Source organism: Pelophylax lessonae (genome assembly GCF_965119305.1).
Source record: "Pelophylax lessonae genome assembly, chromosome: 6".
NCBI lineage: Eukaryota > Metazoa > Chordata > Amphibia > Anura > Ranidae > Pelophylax > Pelophylax lessonae.
In genome coordinates, this window is record NC_138773.1 from 199,183,783 (window position 1) to 199,204,477 (window position 20,695).

At 40.7% G+C, this 20,695-nt stretch overlaps 1 protein-coding gene across 2 annotated transcripts in view; it reads right to left on the reverse strand.

Moving 5' to 3' along the window:
• Positions 1–236: 236 nt before the first annotated feature.
• The window catches only part of CMKLR2 (chemerin chemokine-like receptor 2), a 145,432-nt gene continuing 124,973 nt past the window's right edge, over positions 237–20,695 (reverse strand). For both annotated transcript variants that reach the window (XM_082260770.1, XM_082260769.1), the window contains exon 2: positions 237–1,776. In XM_082260770.1, coding sequence (XP_082116896.1) covers positions 686–1,756 — 1,071 coding nt within the window. In that variant the 5' untranslated portion in view covers positions 1,757–1,776 and the 3' untranslated portion in view covers positions 237–685. The remainder of the gene's footprint in view (positions 1,777–20,695) is intronic.

The window sequence follows — 20,695 nt, forward strand, 5'->3', positions numbered from 1 at the left end:
GTAAACTGGTCCAATGTTAAGAAAGTTTGGAGACCCCTCCTCTAGACTTAAGCGAGCAATTAACTCTTGCAGTACAGGCGTAACCCCTGCTACAAGGGATAATTTAGGACTCCCTTCTGCAGATCCTTAATCATCAAGATTTCTTGTCACACAGACCAACAAACATGTGCAAAAAAGTCAGTACTAACCAAATACTTTGATAACTGTAAGTAGAATACTCAGTAATAGCCAGAGTCCCTTTATAACAAAGTCATCTATGCCTCTTCTGTCCTAGCTTACTTTTCTACATAACTGCTACTTGGACTTTTTTGGTTGGACGCCAATATGGTATTGTCCATTGAATCTATAAGAAGAAACCACAATTAGATTAGTGACCAGTGAATGCCAGAAATAGCTTCTGTGGTGGTTTGTTCACATGATGCAGATCGGTGGTGAAAACCGCAAAGAATGATTGCATTTGGTTTAAAAAATGTTTTAGCAATCTATTTTAAAATGCAGGATGTTGAGTTAAAATAATTGTTGACTAAGAAATCATTTATGACCTGTTTTTTTTCTCTGATTGAGGGAAACATCCATGGGTGTGTAATAAGATCTTCCAATATTTCTCCTGAAGAGAAGAGACATTGAGAACAGAAGAAAAAGGACTCAGCCCTGTATTTTACTTGTATATATATATATATTAACTTTAGTAAACTGTTTCACAATATGTTGAATTATTTTCGGAGTCCACAAGCTTTTCACTTCGTGTAGATGTCTGTTTCATGTCCCGTAAAGTGTTTTTAAATATTTCTGCAAGCGAGGCCTCTAAATGTGTCCTGAACACTTTACTGATAAGGACATAAAAGATTGGGTTGATACAGCTGTTCACAAAGGCCAGACTGGTTGAAATAGGCATGCCAATTCTTAGCCATTCCCCATATTCATCACTGTGATGGATCTTTAACTCCAGCAAACTAAATATGTGATAAGGAGTCCAGCAGATGAAAAACGCCACCACAACAGCCAGGACCACCCAGAAGAATTTACTGTTGGTTTCTTTGTTTAGCATCTTCAGTTTGATAGTCAGGGTTGTATAACATATAATCATCGTAAGCAAAGGAAAAAGATATCCAACAAAGAACCTTATTAATGTAAGGGATGTGTGAATCTTCAGGATGACAGAATGATCATGCTCATGGAAATTATTATAGCAAATGGTGGTCATCTGGGTATCTTTTGCGATGTCTCTAAAGTACAGAGCAGGACTAGCAATAATGGTGGCAGTTATCCATACCACCCCACTGACTATGCCAGCTTTGACCAGTGTTCGATGTTTCTGAGAAAAGTTTGGACAGGCCAAAAAGATATATCGATCAAAGCAGATTACAGTGAGAAAAAATACGCTGGCAAACATGTTCAGAATAGCAATGAATGAATTGACTTTGCAAAGTATCTTCCCAAAAGGCCAGTGGAAGTCTGTAGCCACATATGTGATGTGTAAAGGCAAAAACAACACGAAGATTAGGTCTGCAATGGCCAGATTGAGGAACCACAGCGTGCTGACAGTTTTCTCCCATTTGAAACCAGTGAACCAGATAACCATGGAGTTTCCTGGTACTCCAAGCAGGAATGCCAGTGAGTAGATCACAATAGATACTATATGGAGTGCCTGTGGCTCTGTTGTGCCATATGGTGACTCATCTAAGTCGTAGTACTCATAAGTATAATTTAAGAAGTCCACTTCTTCAGGGTAAGTCTCATTTGTCGACAAACTCATCTTGTTCGTAGGCTGAGCAGCTGGAGAGAAATCAATCGAAAGTTTAAAATCATTTAAAAAAATCAACTAGCTTTAAATTAAATCACAATCTTCTGCATTGGAATTTTGGGATCCTAATAAGCAAAATTCAATAGCATATAACTGGTATTCATTACACTAAGGACACATTCACACCTCTGTGTTGCATTAACCTGCATATTAATACATGGTTTACTGCAATGAAAGGCAATCCAACATGTACACTTTAGTGTATTGTGGTGCTAGAGTACCACAAAGAATGATAACTCATTACTGTGTGTTTTGGTGCACTGCATTGGAAATAATAGTGGATGACTGATTGTTGGTCTGGTGTGGTGCCTTGGCAGCCCATTAAAATATGCAGTAACACAACCCAACAAACCTGATATATCGAAATTGGTTCTTACAGAAATTTAAAGCAGTGAAATAGAAGACAATTCTAAAATCTGGTAGGAAGCTCTGGGTTTTTACCTGGCATTATCTATAATTACAGTAAATTTACACTAGGTCGGTTTCCAGCAAGGACCGCAATGCTTATTAGATTTGTCCTTTAATGTCAAATTTGAAAAGAATAGGACTACTCCTAAAGGATACCAGCCTGGCAATCCAGGCAAATGGGTTGGTGTCACCATGGGTGAAGGGCTTAAATTTACAAAACTAGGTACCAGCTCATATTCTTAATACTCATGAAAAACTGGGGGATGTCCCTCAAAGCACTAGCATGGTGTTACAATACTGTAACTTTACTGTAACATATGAAATCAATAATAATCTTTAGTAAAATATAATCATGGGTCTTATCGAATGAATAAGGCAATATATTAATCAGAGCATGATAAGAGAAATTAGTGTTGATTTACTAAAACTGGAGAGTGCAAAATCTGGTGCATCTGTGCCTTTTAGCCAATCAGCTTCTACCTCCAGATTGTTCAATGAAGTTTTGGAAAAAGCAAACAAACCTAGAAGCTAATTGGGTTCTTTTACCACTTCTGAACCAAAAGATTTTCCCCTGTAATGACCAGGCCATATTTTGCGATTCGGCACTGCGTTATTTAATGGACAATTGCGCGGTAGTGTGATGCTGTACCGAAATAAAATTGATATCTCTTTTTTCCCACAAATAGAGCTTTCTTTTGGTGGTATTTGATCACCTGTGCGATTTTTATTTTTTGTGCTATAAACAAAAAAAGAGCGACAATTCTGAAAAAAAAAAAAAAAAAAACAATATTTTTCACATTCTGCTATATAACATTCTCAAAAAAAAAAAAAAAAAAAAAGAATCAAATTTTTTTAACATTTTAGGCCAATTTGTTTTCTGCTACATGCTTTTGGTAAAAAAAAAAAATTGCAATAAGCGTATTTTGATTGGTTTGCGCGTCTACTAACTATGGGAAAGATTTATGTAATTTTTTTTTTTTTTTTACTAGTAATGGCGGCGATCTGCGATTTTTAGCGGGACTGCGACATTGCGGCGGACAGATCAGACCCCTAACTGACATTTTTGACACTTTTGGGAGGACCAGCGACATTACTACAGTAATCAGTGCTAAAAATATGCACTGTTACAGTAATAATGACACTGGCAGGGAAGGGGTTAACATTGTGGGTGATCAAGGGGTTAAATGTGAGCCTAGGGGAGTGATTCTAACTGTGGGGGGGCATGGCTTCTGAAATGACCATAGAGACTAGTGATCCTATATAGAAGGATCACAGGGGCTTTATGATCATTCCAGGGAGAAGAACAGTCAGCCTTGTTTACAACAGCTGACCGTTCTTCTCTCTCAGCGGGGAACGATCGCGGGTCTCGGGTGGCAATCGGAGCCGCCAGACCCGTGCATCGGCTTCCCTGCTGCCAAATGGGGGCGGGAGTGCGCCGCTGGTGGCGCACGCTCGCCCCCTAGCTCCCTGCTTGCAATTGACGTGGCCCTACGTCGGTTTGCGCAGGAGAGCCACATTGCCGCAGTAAATAGGCGGTGGCCAGTCGGGAACCGGATAAGGAGCTGCATCAGATTTTGCACTCTCCAGTTTTAGAAAATCATCCCCCTTATTCCATGGTTCATTTACCATGACAATTTTGCATTAGAATCAGTCATTATGGAACAGGAAATTTCACAATACATACAATTTAACCTTTAATAGTGTTTTTGAAAGAAGAAGAGTAACGGTGTGGTAGAGGCAAAGACAGAAATCCCCTGCGGTAAACAACAAAATTAAATAGGTTATACAGGCTGCAAACCTTTATAATGGTGCTCTGTTTGTTTTTCGATAATACCAATTACCTGTTGATCCTGCCAGCATTACCATTTCTTTTCCACTTCATTTACTAGAACTAGCAACATTTTGCCCATTCCAGAACATGCAAGGTTATTGGAAATAATATTGAAGGACTATTTAAGTTGGTAAGACATGTAGGGGAGGAGTGTGGAGGGTATGATGGTGTACAGTATGTGAAGGAGAGGACTGGAATGGGCATCTGCTAAGGGTAGGTGGGGGTGAATGAGAGGGGTGTGCAGAATGCCAAGGGACTTTATAGAGGTATACAGTGGAGTGGTTACTGTGGGGACTGATGATAACTAAGTTGACCAGGGAAGGAAGTCTATCAGCAAAAGGGAGCATGTGTGAAGTCTGGAGAACATTTCTATTGTCAACATTTCAGCCATTAAGGGGGGGGGGGTGCATTGTTTTCAGTGGGTTAGCCCATAGACTTTTAAATGTAAGAAGTTGTTTGACCATTGTGTAACACTAGCAGAAGACAGAACTTGCATATGTAATGAGAAAATATACCTATCCTAAAGTGCATTTACAAATTACACATAGAAAACATTTTTACAAAAAGTTAATACTGATTGATAACTTTATTTCAAGATTTATTTATTTTTTTTACATGCAAATCTCAAAAATCTTTGAAAATACTATAAATTCTTTTTAAGCTGGAAATTCCTATATTAGGAGACTACTATTGAGCTAGGGAATGTGAAATGCAGAGCTATGAAGAAGCAAAGGCACTTAGGAGCCAGATTTAAGTCACATTTTATGAAAAACCAAATACTTAGAATAGTTGCCATCTGTCAGTTAAAACCATAGAAAATTGTTTTTAGCTGGTAAGTAAATCAGTGCTTACACTGGGAGGACCTTTGTGCTAATATCAATAGCAGCCATGTCACAAAGCACACTGCTCACAGGGTTACCTTATGCCTATGTATTGTTAGAAGTATATTGCTATTTATAGGATCTTTAAGCATTCAAATTAAATGTAATCACACTACAGCTAAAACCTTTCAAATCATCCATGGGCACTGCTTTTCCAGTCTCTAAGGCAATAAGGTTTGCCTATTAGTACTTTATCTACATACTAATATGAAAAGAAAACCTCTTCTAGGAGAAATGCAATGAGGTTGATTTATTTAAGGCAAAAAGATTGTTCCCTTTGGAAGGGTATTATCCCTAGAGTATAATGAAAGTGGTGAAGCTCTGCTTTTATCATCCAATCACATGCAAGCCATAATTCAGTTTTTTTTTCTTTGGGCATGATTGGGTATTCTTTCCAATGAGAAATTTGGCTGCATTTACTAAGCTCTGAAAAAAATTTCTTTGCAAAGCGAACAGCCTATTTGCCTTTAGTAAACCAACCCTTATACCTCTATTCAAGGCCACACGCTGAGCTGGCAATCCTTGTCTTGCCTCCCCGGAGTTTGCATTCACTTCTACCCCTGCCAATACATATTTTCTCTTTAGTTCAGCTCTGATTTTCTTTTACGCTCCACATGTTTACAATTGCACATTACTGAGCCTGAGCCGAGGTAAAGATTGCTTTGCTTATAATTTTTGATATTGCTTTGCGCTAAGACCTTGGTCTTCTACAGACACTGGGTAGAAAACATTTTTTTTATTGGTGTATGTACAGTAAGTCCCCGACTTACGAACGAGTTCTGTTACGGGAGCTTGTTTGTAAGTGTCCATTTACACTGGTACGACTTGTCAGGCGACTTGTGGCGCTTTTCCACTGCATAGAACCGTACCGGCTCGGCACGCTTTTGTGCTTTTCCACTGCGGTACCGCATGGTATAGGGTCGGAACGGTTTGGTACGGTACGGTATAGGTTTGCTTTTCCACTGCATGAAAAGATACGGTACGGCTCTGAAAAAACAGTACCTACTCGATTGTGGTTCCAACAGGTACCAAAGTGGTACCATATCCCACAATCCTTTGCATGCAGTCACTACTAGCCACTGATTGGTCAGAGAATCACACCCACCCCGTTGTTATCCCACCCACTTAACTTTAGTACTACTTTAGTGGAAAAGCAAACCATACCGTACCGTACCGAACCGTTCCGACACTATACCATGCGGTACTGCGGTGGAAAAGCAAACCGGGCCAAGCAGGGCCGAGTAGAGCCGAGCCGGTACTAGCCGGTACTTGCAGTGGAAAAGTGCCAATAGTCAGCCTGATAAGTCGTGCACCGTCGCTCCCACTGTGTAGTACAGGAGCCGTTCTAATAGGAGCGACACAAGTCGCTCCGACTTAGAAAAGGGGTCCTGTACTACTTCGGGGCGACCTGGAGGAGACTTGCATTGACTTCCATTATGTGAAGTCCGTGCAAGTCGTGCCGAAGTCAGAGCGACCTAATGTGAATGGGGACTAAGTCCAACTTGTTTGTAAATTCAACAAAGACAATGGCTGCAAGCGCTGATCAGTGTGTTCAGGTGGGGGGAGTCCTCTTGTCAGAACACAATAGCATGGCAGGGGAGATCACTGCACCAATATTGCTTGTGTTGGTACGGCAATCTGTCAGTTTTTTTCTCGTTCAGCCCACTGGGTTGAATGACAAAAAAAACTGGAGGTGTGTACTAGCTTTACACAAAGTACTGTAATAGGACAAAACTGAGTTACAGACCTGATTTAAACTCAACCATCAAAGAATATATATATATATATAACATTACTCACTGGACTGTAATGAATTAATATATACTTTAATTGATCAAAAATGTATCACAAAAAAGTGGATATGTGCAATTTGCCTATTGGAGCTATGATCTTAAAATGTAGAGACTTTAATATTAATAAATAAAATAAGTTATCTTTAAAGAAAGCGTGTTGTGCATACGTCATTATTTTGATGTTATTTACTGGGGTTATGGCAGCAGAGGTCCTGGAATCCAATCACAGGACAGCAATGGTAAATGGAAGTGTTCGGGGAGCATTGCTCTGCGCCCCGAGGACAATCTAAAGGGACGCCAATCAGCTTGCCAGAAACTGGCACATTCTCACGAAACCCCAACCCCTCTCCATAGCAGCAGAGTGTCCAGCGCCCCGCTGCCATTAAAGGAACACTTTTTTTTTTTTTAACGCTGATGCTACGTGACTAGCCTTGGAGGGGCGGCGCCCCTGTGCCCCCTATTGACCAGCCACCACTGGTCCAGTCCCTCCTGGACCAGCCAAGTTTTAATCAGTGTACAGCCAGCTTTACAGACAGTTGAAAAGATCATTGGTGTCATGCTGTTGGCTCTGCCATGTGGCATTGGATCCGGAACTTTGCAGGTGCCTTCAGATGGGAGGTTAATCAGCCACAGCTGAAGGAACATCTAGCAAACTCTGGAGAAACCCTGGGGTTCCACAGAAACCTGGTTGAGAATGGCTTGTTTACAGTCTACTGCTGTAATAGACATGCAAAGAAAAAAAAAAGTGGTACATACAGCATGTGACCTCTTCCTCTTCTTAGCATGTGTGACCTCTTCCTCTTCTCAGCATGTTACTGCTGAGCAAGCGTGAACTATTCAGTAGGATGCATCTTAATTTGCTCTCTGCAAGTTATATTGTCCTTCAGCAGTATGTAGATGAGTGTGTGAGCCCGGATTGAACCTATTCTAGGATGTGTATGGCTGGAAATGCATATTATCTTCTCTCTAAATGGTGGCCATAGTATGGTATTTTTCTGATTTAGGTGTTTTAGGAAAATATTGCATTATTGCAACTAGATGGAGCTGACTATCATAGGAAATAAACATATTTGACACATTATTAGTACCTATGCTAAGACAATTGAACAGCATTTTTTTTTTTTTTTAATCACTTAAGGACCAAGCCTATTTCTGACATTTGTTTTTTACAAGTTAAAATCAGTATTTTTTGCTAGAAAATTGCTTAGAAACACCAAACATATATACAGTAAAACCTTGGTTTGAGAGTAACTTGGTTTAAGAGCGCTTTGCAAGACAAGCAAAATTTTCAAATAAATTTTGACTTGATATACAAGCGATGTCTTGATATACAAGTAGCCTCAAGTCACAGCTGATGATTGGAACAGGCACATCTAAGGATGCAGGCATCAGGGGTAAAGCTGTCCACATAGGACTATCCTCCGCACCATCATCTACGTCATCCTTTCCATGCTGCCCCTTGCTTTCAGATCGCTTTACTGCAGGGTGATCTTCCCGGGCAGGATTACAGACTGATAGCCGGCGGTGCAGAAGATAGTCTATGTGAACAGCTTTACCCCGGATGCCTGCATACGTAGATGTGCCTGTTTTATTCATCAACCATGTGAGTTGCTAAATGTTGTACCTTCATTAAATGGAACCATATTACTACCCTGTAGCTCCTGCTGGATTTTGGTTCCAATCCCCTTGTGGAAGCGTATATTTGTGGATGGACATTGTATGGTTACACAACCTATCGCTGTGTCCATAATCTTTTTATATGGACTATAAATTGAAGGATTTGTGAATAAATGGTTGTGAAACGAATCATCTGAGTTTCCATTATTTCTTATGGGGAAATTCGCTTTGATATAAGAGTGCTTTGGATTACAAGCATGCTTCCGGAACGAATTATGCTCGCAATCCAAGGTTTTACTGTATATATATTTTTTTTTTTTAGCAGAGACCCCAGGGAATTCGATGGAGATCATTGCAATACTTTGTCACACTGTATTTGCCCAGCTGTCTTACAAACGCAATTGTTTTGGAAAAAATACACTTTTTTAATTAAAAAATAAAAAAACAGTATATTTAACCCAATTTTTTCTATAATGAGAAAGATGATGTTACGCTGAGTAAATTGATACCTAACAAGTCATGCTTAAAAATTGCACACACTCATGAAATGGCGAAAAACTACTGTACTTAAAAATCTCCATAGGTGACAATTTAAAAATGTTAACAGTTTACTAGTTTAGAGTTACAGAGTGGGTCTAGTGCTAAAATGATTGCTCTCATGCTAAGGATCATGACGATACCTTGCATGTGTGGTTTGAACACCATTTACATATGTGGGAGCGACTTGCGTATACGTTCGCTTCTGCGCGCAAACTCGGAGGGACAAGGCGCTTAAATTTTTTTTTTTTTTTATTTATTTATTTTACACTGTCCCTGTAAAAAAAAAAATAATAATAATTCTGCTCCCTTTTATTCCTATTACAAGGAATGTAAACATCCCTTGTAATAGAAAAAAGCATGACGGGGCCTCTTTAATGTGAGATCTGTTGTCAAAAGGATCTCTTATTTACACTTAAAAGCAAAAAAAAAAAAGAATTTAATTTTACTTTTTCTAATAAAAAAAGGCCGTAGGGTGGATGACTAGCCCTTGCTCCCTATTATGGGATATACTAGTACTGAGAGACCCCTTAATATGTGATATATTGGGAGAATTTGCCCCGTACACACGTAGCGATTGTCGGCCGAACGATCGGCCGTCTTTTGTCCGGTGCTGTCCTGTCGGTTGAAAAGTGCTAAAGACTGCACACGAATTTTGTCGGCCAACAACAGCCGACTGCAGAAGTGATGTCATGTGATGGTTAACTTTCCGTGTGTTTTTTCTTCTCTGAGCATGCCCAGTCTTGCTCATCTGCTGTTTGTTGGCCGAATTCTGTACTGACTGAGGAACAATCGGCCGTTCTGGTGTTGGCCAACAAAAATTTTAAAGCCTGCACACCAGATTCTGTTCGGCCGAAAAGTCGCAGTTGGTTGTCGGAAGCATCATACTAACAAGCCGACAATCGGCGGATCGGACGTTGGCCGAATATTTACGGTCGACAATCGCTACGTGTGTACGGGCCTTTAGTGTCCAAATTGTCTGCCGCAATATCGCAGCCCCGCTATAAGTCACTGATCGCCACCATTACTAGTAAATAAATAAATAAAAAGAGTTTGTAGACGCTATGACTTTTTCGCAAACCAATCTATATTTGCTTATTGGGATGTTTTTTTTTAAAAAAAAAATATGTAGCAGAATACATTTTGACCTAAATGGATGTTTTTTTTTCAATTTTTTTTTTTTTTTATTGGATAGGTTTTGTAGCAGAAAGTAAAAAAATATTGTTTTTTTTTTGTGTTTTTCCAAACTGTCGGCCTTTTTTGTTTATAGCGCAAAAAAAAAAAAAAAATGCAGTGGTGAAAAAATAATACCAAAAGAAAGCCCTATTTGTGGGAAAAAAGGACATCAATTTTATTTAGGTTCAGCATTGCATGACTGCTCAACTGTCAGTTAACCACTTTAAGACAGGAAGATTTTGCTGCTCAATAACCAGGACACTTTTTTCAATTTGGCACTGTGTGACTTTAACCACTTAAGCCCCGGAAGATTTTACCCCCTTCCTGACCAGGGCCTATTTTGCGATTCGGCACTGCGTGACTTTAACGGACAATTGTGTGGTCGTGCGACGCTGTACCTAAACGAATTTGACGTCCTTTTTTTCCCCACAAACAGAGCTTTCATTTGGTGGTATTTGATCACCTGTGCGATTTTTTGATCATGCGCTGTAAACAAAAAAAGAGAGTCAATTTTGCAAAAATAACAATATTTTTCACATTTTTTTTATATGAAATTCCCCAAATAAAAATGTAAAAATCTAATTTTTTTAACATTTTAGGCCAATTTGTTTTATGCTACCTATGTTTGGTAAAAAAAAAAAAAAAATCGCAAAAAGCGTATTTTGATTGGTTTGCGTAAAAGTTATTGCGTTTACTAACTAAGGGAAAGATTTTTGTCATTTTTGTTGTTTTTTTTTTTTTAACGAGTAATGGCAGCGATCTGCGATTTTTTTTGCGGGACTGTGACATTGCGGCGGACAGATCGGACCCTTGACTGACATTTTTGACACTTTTGGGGTAACCAGTGACATTACTGCAGTAATCAGTGCTATACATATGCACTGTTACTGTAAAAATGACACTGGCAGTGAAGGAGTTAACTTTATTGGAGAGGGAGGGGTTAAGTGTGTCCCTAGGGGCGTGTTTCTTACTGTGATTGGCTGTGGCTAATGGTGTAACAGCAGATCTACGGTCCTACATAGCAGGACCGAGTGATCAGTGCTGTTACACAGGGGAGAATGACAGGCGGCTTTGTTTACATTAACCGCCTGCCTTTCTCCCTCTGTAACCGACGATCGCGAGTGACAGGCACGGGGGGGGGGGGGGTCCGTGACCATGCGGGAGCGCGCCTCCGGTGGCGCGCTCTCGCTCCCTAGAGCCTCACAGGCTAGCGACGTACCCCTACGTCGCTCTGCCTGTGAGGGGCTGACTGCCGACGTAAATCGTCGTGCGGCGGTCGGCAAGCAGTTAACTGACAATTGCATGGCCATGCAATGCTGTACCACAACAAAATTTACGTCCTTTTTTTCCCACAAACAGAGCTTTAGTTTGTTGGTATTTGATCACCTCTGTGCTTTTTATTTTTTTTTGATATTAATAAAAAAACTGTGAAAATTTTGCGAAAAATTTACATTTTCTACTTGGACTGTTAAAAAATATCCAATTTATTCAATTTTTGTCATATTTTTAGGCCAAAATGTATTTAGCTACATGTCTTTGACAAAAAAAATTCTCAATGAGCGTATTTTTATCCACTTTAAAACCGGATGATTTTACCCTATTCCTGACCAGGTCATATTTTGCGATTCGGCACTGCGTTACTTTCACAGACAATTGCGCGGTCATGCATTGTGAAAAGTCATTACATCCTTTTTTTCCCCCCACAAATGGAGCTTTCTTTTGGTGGTATTTGATCCCCTGTGCAATTTTTAATTTTTGCACTATAAACAAAAAAAGAGTGACAATTTTGAAAAAAAAACAATATTTAAAAATTAAAAAAATCTAATTTTTTTAACATTTTAGGCCAATTTGTTTTCTGCTACATATTTTTTGTAAAAAAAAATAACAATAAGCGTATTTTGATTGGTTTGCACAAAAGTTATCGCGTCTGCTAACTACGGGAAAGATTTATGTCATTTTTTGTTTTTTACTTGTAATGGCGGCGATCTGCGATTTTTTGTGGGACTGCGACATTGCGGCGGACAGATTGGACCCCTAACTGACATTTTTGACACTTTTGGGGGGACCAGTGACATTACTACAGTAATCAGTGCTAAAAAAATGCACTGTTACTGTAATAATGACACTGGCAGGGAAGGGGTTAACACTGTTGGTGATCAAGGGGTTAAATGTATGCCTCATGCTTACTGACGTGTGTAGGGGGAGGGGGTTCTGTGACAGAGACAGAGATCGCAGGTTCAGCTATGCTGAATCCTGTGATTTCCTCCTGTCTGTCACAGAGAAGATCCGCCTGCTTTGTTTACACAAGCAGGCGGATCTTTTCACACTTTCCCAGACGATCGGGGAAGATAGACGGCAGTCGCCGCCTCTCCACCTCCAGCCCGACTCCTGGAGAGCGCGCTGCCGAGATCACTAGGAGTCCAGCGACATAGGTCTACGTCGCTGGACCCAGGGGAGCTGACCTGTCGCAGTAGTAGGCAAGTGGTTAAAGTAACGCAGTGCCATATCACAAAAAATGGGCTGATCATGAAGGGGGTAAAACCTTCCAGGGCTGAAGTAATTAAGGGAGCAAGGCAGGGCTGTGTGTCCTATGCCAACATACTTTTGCTAATAGGTGTCCCTCGTTCCCATCTCAAAATGTTGGGAGTTATAGGTTAGATACAAAATGTTCATAACATAGTTCCCCTTTATATAAACCTATTTCTATTGCTAGAAACAACATATTTTTGCACTCTGTTTATATTTTTTCCACATCAAAGACCTCAAAAACATGAAAGTGATTTCGTAAGGAAGAAATGAGAACACATTTCAACATTTCACACTGATCCCAAATTACTGGCACTTGTGGAAACTCCTTAGCGGAAAAACAACCTCCCAAGATGTTTTGAGCACACTTCGGATATTAGAAAAATAAATGCAGGTCCAAGAACAAAATGTGATCGTCTCTAAGGCTCCATTCACATCAATGCGTTTTTTCATGCTTTTTTGCAGAAATGCAGGACAATTTTTTAACATGGCTTCCTATGGAACACATTTTTGGAAAGGGTCAGGGACTTTTTTAAACTCAAAACGGTGCTTTTTTTGCTTTTTTGGTTTAAAAGTCTTCAATGGAGAAGCTGCAGAAAAGCATGCCCTTTTTTTTTTAATAATCTTTATTTTAGTAAATAAAGTAGTCATTTCTATAACAAAACAAGTACATAACAGAAGGAGGCCCTCGTGTAATAACGAATGCACATAGTGCATAGGGTGGGTGCAGCGGCCCCAGCGCCCCCCCTAAGGGAACCGCCAGCCTAGGTACATTTTTGCACATCTGTAATGAGTGAATTGCCGCATGTCGTGTGTTTTTACTGCGTTTTTAACGCAAATTAGCATTTTTTAAATCTGCCCAACCACAAAGCATAAAAAAACGCAAAATGTGAATTGCAGTAAAATTGCAGTAAAAAAATTGTGGAAAGCACAGCAAAAAGCACTACAGAAACGCTCGAAAGCAACATGCATAGGTGTGAATCTAGCCTTAGGCTAGGTTTCCACTAGTGCGGCTACGAAGTCGTGCTACTTCTAGCACGACTTCGTAGCAAAAGTAAACCGCGGCTTCAGTTAGACTTGTCCCTCATATATAGAGGGAAGTCGCGCTCAAAAGTAGTACACGATTTACTTTTGAGGTCGCGGCAACTGAAGCCGCGGCAGTGGAAACGTGCCCCATTGAAAACAATGGGTTTTGACTAGCTGTGGGACTTGACATGTGTCAAGTCGCACCACAAGTCGCACTAGTGGAAACCAAGCCTTAATTATACACTGTGGCCATCCAGATGAGAAATATTTTGGTTATGAAACATTTACGAAGATGAAGTCCAGATCATCTCGTAGCACTGCATTTTCTGTTTCTAAAAGTCACTGTATGAATTTTGTCTAAGCTCAGTGGAATAGGGGGATGCTGAAACGCAGATACACTAATACAATAACGACAGGGATTGGCAATTGGCTAGCCTTGGTCAATTACTATTTTACCGCTCTTCTAATCAAAGCTGGATGTGCCTGCAGGATATCTACTAATATAAAATACAAATTTTTTTTTGATCTGCGCCCGCCCTTCCAGTGCTCCTTACCATTAAGACCAGTTATAGGTGGAGGCGGTGACCACTTTTTGCATTATTGATATCTATATTGAGCCAGGCAACGCATTGACACCTTTTCCGCCATTGTACGATGTGCTGGGTGTTAAGTGTGACCCTGTGCCTTTAAGGAGGGGTGGGCTCCCTCTAGTCACCTCTAGTCACCTGTCCTCCATCTATCCCATTAGATGCATGTGCTCTCATTGTAGTGATCATACGGTCAGAATAGTGACTAGTGAATAGTGATCATATGGTTCTACTATGTAGGACCGTTGATCACTGTTCCTACACATCAAGCCACAGCCAATCACAGTTAGAAACACGACCCTAGGGACACACTTAACCCCTCCCTCTCCAAAAAAGTTAACCCCTTCACTGCCAGTGTCATTTTACAGTAACAGTGCATATGTATAGCACTGATTACTGTAGTAATGTCACTGGTAACCCCAAAAGTGTCAAAAATGTCAGTCAAGTGTCTGATCTGTCCCACGCAATGTTGCAGTACTGCAAAAAAAAATAAAAAATCGCAGATCGCCGCCATTACGCGTTAAAAAAAAAACAACAAAAATGACTAAAATCTTTCCCTTAGTTAGTAAACGCAATAACTTTTGCGCAAACCAATCAAAATACGCTTTTTGCGATTTTTCTTTTACCAAAAATATGTAGCATAAAACAAATTGGCCTAAAATGTTAAAAAATTTTGATTTTTACATTTTTTTGGGGAATTTCATATAAAAAAATGTGAAAAATATTATTTTTGCAAAATGACGCTCTTTTTTTGTTTATAGCGCATGATCAAAAAATCGCACAGGTGATCAAATACCACCAAAAGAAAGCTCTGTTTGTGGGAAAGAAAAGGACGTCAAATTTGTTTAGGTACAGCGTCGCACAACCGCGCAATTGTCCGTTAAAATCACGCAGTGCCGAATCGCAAAATAGGCCCTGGTCAGGAAGGGGGTAAAATCCTCCGGGGCTTAAGTGGTTAAATTGTAGAGTTAGGGACTGCAGCTTACGCATGTGTTTGCAAATGTGTGCAACTAAACCCCTGTTTTTAACGCATACTGTTAGACAACTCAATTTGGTTGGTCGCTGGCTGGTTGGTAAGTTGTGACTGAAAATTTCTTTGTTTTTTTTATCTACTAATAGGGTCCTTTTACACGAGCAGTGTGCCTGGCGGACTCTGTTTTGCACAGTGGGGATTAATCCGCCAGTCCCCGCATAGCAGGCGGGTGACAGGTCCTTCTCCGCTTACTTTGCAGAGACAGACCTGTCATATCCCCGCTCTCCTCTATGGGAGATCAGATGATAATGGACCGCCTGTCCGCTTTCATCTGATCCGAACTTCGAGACATATGGAAAATAGGGTTTCAAAACAGGATCGGATAGCAGCGGGTGTCAGCGGACAGGTCACCACTGACCTCCGCTGCTCCATAGGGATGCCTGGAGCATCTGATCAGGTCCGACTGAAAAACTGACAGACGGACCTGATTGGAAAGCCAGTGTGAAAGGGGTCATAGTCTAAAGCCAGCCATAGATAGTTTGAATCTCAACCAGTTTAGCAGGGACAGGCAAAGATTTGAACCATGTATGGGCAGGCTGAATGTACTCAAGTTGATCGATTGATCAACTTGGGTACAACCAGCCTGTCTGATTTTACATGCGATTATTGCTAGAGGCGCTAGCAGTAATCACTGTGTTCTCCTGGTGGAGAACACAATGGTTCTGTGGGAGAGATTCCCCAACATGGGCAATGTTGATGGGGGAATCAAGCGATTTCATTCCCTGTAACTCATGGATGTAGGAATCAAGTGATTTTATTTCCTGCAACCCGTGGTGTATGTCTAAGGCTTGGTTTACACTTCTGCGTGTGGCTGTGGGTGCAGGAATCACAGTGATTCCTGAAACCACCCGCAGAGAAAATGCGTTGCTGCGTTGTGAATGGCGCCCCCACGCATGTAAAATTGCAGTGCATGTACATGAACCGCAGGGAAAAAATTACCTTGCGATTTCCCTGTGGGCCGCATTTTAAAAAAGTGCATGCGGAAAACGCAGGCAAGGCAGCTGATTAAAAATGAATGGGCTGCTGTGCCCACGCAAACACGGCCTGCAGATACGAATGTATGTGAACCTAGTGTTAAGACTGCACAGTCTAAATAAAGGCCCGTAAACACGATACGAAAATTGGAAGGAAAATTTTGTCCGACGAACGATCTGCCAATTTTCGGATTGTTAGTATGGTGCTTTCGACAGCCGATTACGGATTTTCGGATGACAAAAACCGGATGTGCAGGCTATAAAACTTTTATCGTACGTCAACACAACATCCAGTTTTCGTTTACTTTGTACATTTTTTGTCCAAAAAAATCGTAAGAGCAAGACTAGGCATGCTCAGAAACGAAAAAACACATACAAAGCAATTCAACACATGACATCACTTCTGAAGTTGAATTCTGTCGTATGAGAATTTTCATATGAAAGTAACCTCTTCACTTTCCACATCAGACTAGCATGCAACAAAAAACGGACGACAGATCGTTCGATAATCTGATCGTGTGTACGGGGCTTAAGTCCCAAATCTGGTTACTATGTGATGCACAAGATTATTAAAGAAAACAAAAAACTTTCTTTATTGTAGAACCAAAAGCAAAACTTTTTTCATTTGGATAGAGTAAGGTAGGGTTATAACTCCTATCAGTTTTTTTACCATTTTTGTCCCATAGGGGAGATTTCCCTTCACTTCCTGTCCCATAGTTAAAACAGAATGTGAGAGGAAATCCCTACAAAATGAGGGAATTCTGGGGTGTCACCAGAACTAGCATCCCAATTGGAAGATGTACCCTGTATTCCTGCTCTGTTGTCAAACCAAAATTTGGGATTTTCTTTTTACTTTCATGATCGATGATAGCCGAAAACAGGATATAGGAAAACAGAGAGAGAGAGTGAATCTTCTTAAAGAGGAGCTCCACCCAAAAGGGGAAGCTCCGCTTGTTTTCTCCCCCCCCCCCCCCTCCGTTTCCACATTTGGCACCTTTTAGGGGATAGGGGGGAGCGGGTACCTGTTTTTGACACATACCCTTCCCCACTTCCAGATGCCATGCCGCTGGGAAGTCCCCTGGAAGTTCGACCCCCCTCGCTGTCAGGGCATTCACAAAGCGCAGCGCGCGTTGCGCATGCGCAGTAGGTAACCAGCTGTGAAGCTGCATGGCTTAACTGCTGGTTTCCATTACAAGAAATGGTGGTGGCAGCAACTGAGAGCCGAGTGAAAAATCGTCTGGGGTGCCAACATCACAAGATCCCAAGACAGGTAAGTGTCCTAATATTAAAAGTCAGCAGCTACAGTATTTGTAGCTGCTGATTTTTAATTTTTTAGGGGGGGACTGGAGCACCACTTTAACAAATCACTGTGGGATTAATTGAAGTGGTAATAAATCGAAAAACAAATGTAATATATTGTGCTGTAGCTTACCAATCATTGAATGTGTTGACTGCATTTATTTTCTTTTTTAGGCTTTTTCCCTTCTGTTTTCACCTGGTGATCTGGCAGGTTCACACTTTCTATATTAGAGTGGCCCCACTATGGATGAAGGAGCACAGGGGCACCATTGAACAATAGCATTGTCAGTCTGGGGGGAGTGTTAGATGTACTAGAAGATTAAGATAAACTAACAAATTGAAGCCAAACTCAAGCTCACACTTATGTTTTGCGATAAAGGTCAGTATTAAATGGTGTGTCTCATCTTTGTAAACATACAGTACATCTGGAAGAGAGCGTGTTCTTTATAAAAAACAGACTTACTGGGCAGATCACTGGATGAAAAAAGGAAATAAACCCTAGACAAAGAAAATGAATACAGCCATCACATCGCAGAATTGGTAAGCTGCAATATAATAGATTTTTGCTTTTGGGTTTAATACGTCTTTAACCCTTTGCCGATCAGCCACCGTACATATACGGCTGGAGGTCGGCAGGTTCCTGCGAAACGACGTACCCGTACGTGGCTTCACAGAAGCGCTCGTGAGGGGGCGCGCACGCCCATTCGCCTGAGGGAAAGCTGATCTCTAGGGTCGGCGGCCGCGATTGCCGCCAGGCACCCGCGATCGCTCCCCATGGTAACAGAATGGCGGCCTGCCGTTGTAAACCCGGCAGAACGCTGTTCTTTCAGCAATGAACACAGAGCTCCTGTGTTCCTCCTAATTAGGAACACAGGTCCCGGTGTTCATTCCATCAGTCTATCCCCCCACACAGTTAGAAAGCACCCCCCTAGGGACACATTTAACCCTTTGATCGCCCCTGGTGTTAACCCCTTCCCTGCTAGTGTCATTAGTACAGTAACAGTGCATATTTTTAGCATTGATTACTGTAGTAATGTCACTGGTCCCTCCAAAAGGGTCAAAAATGTCAGTTAGGTGTCCGTTCTGTCTGCCACAATGTCGTAGTCCTGCTAAAAATCGCTGATCGCCGCCATTACTAGTAAAATAAATAAAAAATGACATAAATCTTTCCCCTAGTTTTTAGACTCGATAACTTTTGCGCAAACCAATCAATATACTCTTATTGGGATTTTTTTTTTTTTACCAAAAATATGTGGCAGAATACAAATTGGCCTAAAATGATGAAAACATTTTGATTTTAAGTTTTTTTTTTTTTTTTAATTGGGAATGTTATATAGCAGAAATTGAAAAATATTGTTTTTTGTTTTCAGAATTGTTGCTCTTTTTTTGTTTATAGAAATAAATAAAAATTGCAGAGGTGATCTTATGCCATCAAAAGAAATCTCTATTTGTGGGGAAAAAAAAGGACATCAATTTTATTTGGGTACAGCGTTGCACGACGGCGCAATTGTCAGTTAAATATCACAGTGCCGAATCGCAAAAATCGGCCTGGTCAATAAGGGGGAAAACCTTCCGGTCCAGAAGTGGTTAAAGGCTCGTTTGGCTGGCTGCACTCCTATGGATCACAGGTGTGCAGATCATTCTGCATTCTGGTGACCCATTCTCAGCAGACAGCGAGCCACTGAGAGCCTGAGCCGGCCACTGCAGTGAGCACAGGGGGAGGGGGAGCAGAGCAGAGAGCTGGTGACTCCCTGCCAAGGGAGCTCTGAGAACTGAGCGATCAGCGGTGTTTGATCTCTTGGTTCTCAGTGTTAGAGCCAGGGGGGACAGATGCAGCATCCAATCAATGCTGCATCCACCTAGGTAAGTAGGATTTCAAACAAATGAAATCCCACCCTATGTAGATAGTCACAAATGTTCTTGTATACACCATCATAAAGATAGATACAAATAGTATTATTAAACCAGTAGTATCTGTCAATGACTATCCACAATTGTTTCAGTTTTCAAGGATGACAATTTTGTAATAATTCTAATCAAGATGTCCTGAACTTTAACTCTTTCTTCTTATACTGCACTGTCTGGATGTATGTTTATTATCTTCAATAGACATTTTATTGAAAAGAAAGAAACCAGTAGTATCTGAAACAGGAAGAAGAAAAGCAGAGAAAGGCTTAACTTCTAAACTACAAAGAAAGACAAAGTGGTAAGTTATGCAGCAGATGTCATAACATTAGAAGGCCCATTAAGAAGACCTCTAGTCTTCATACAATGCTGACCCACCTGGAAATTGTCTCAGCGGCATTTCTTCCTCCATGTGGCAAAATGTTTACTTACATTTTACTAGTTTTGACACATTGTGGCTTGTAAAGTCATTGATTATGACACAGGAGTGGGAAGCACTTACAATCCATTGATTCTCCAAAAGCCAGTCTATTTGAGAGCCTATTAACCTGCCAGCGGGTTTCATGGCTCCAGGAAGAAACCCACGCAGACACAAGAAGACCATGCAGAGAGTGCAATGTATCACCAACCATTGTATTGCAAGACATCACTGTCAATATTAATTTTTTTTCTAGTAGACATGGTCTTGGATTTACAATATACAGTGGGGATCAAAAGTTTGGGCACCCCAGGTAAAAATTTGTATTAATGTGCATAAAGAAGCCAAGGAAAGATGGGAAAATCTCCAAAAGGCATCAAATTACAGATTAGACATTCCTATAATATGTCAACAAAAGTTAGATTTTATTTCCATCATTTACACTTTCAAAATAACAGAAAAAAAAAAAGGGCGTCTGCAAAAGTTTGGGCACCCTGCAGAGTTAATATCTTGTACTGCCCCCTTTGGCAAGTATCACAGCTTGTAAACACTTTTTGTAGCCAGCCAAGAGTCTTTCAATTGTTGTTTGAGGTATCTGTGCCCATTCTTCCTTAAAAAAGTCTTCCAGTCCTTTGAGATTTCTGGGCTGTCTGTCACGCACTACTCTTTTAAGGTCTAACCATAGATTTTCAATTATGTTGAGGTCAGGAGATTGTAAAGGCCATGGCAAAACCCTCAGTTTACACCTCTTGGTGTAATCCCCCGTGGATTTCGAGGTGTGTTTAGGATCATTATCCATTTGTAGAAGCCATCCTCTCTTTAACTTCAGCTTTTTCACAGATGGCATCAAGTTACCATCCAAAATTAGCTGAAATTTTAT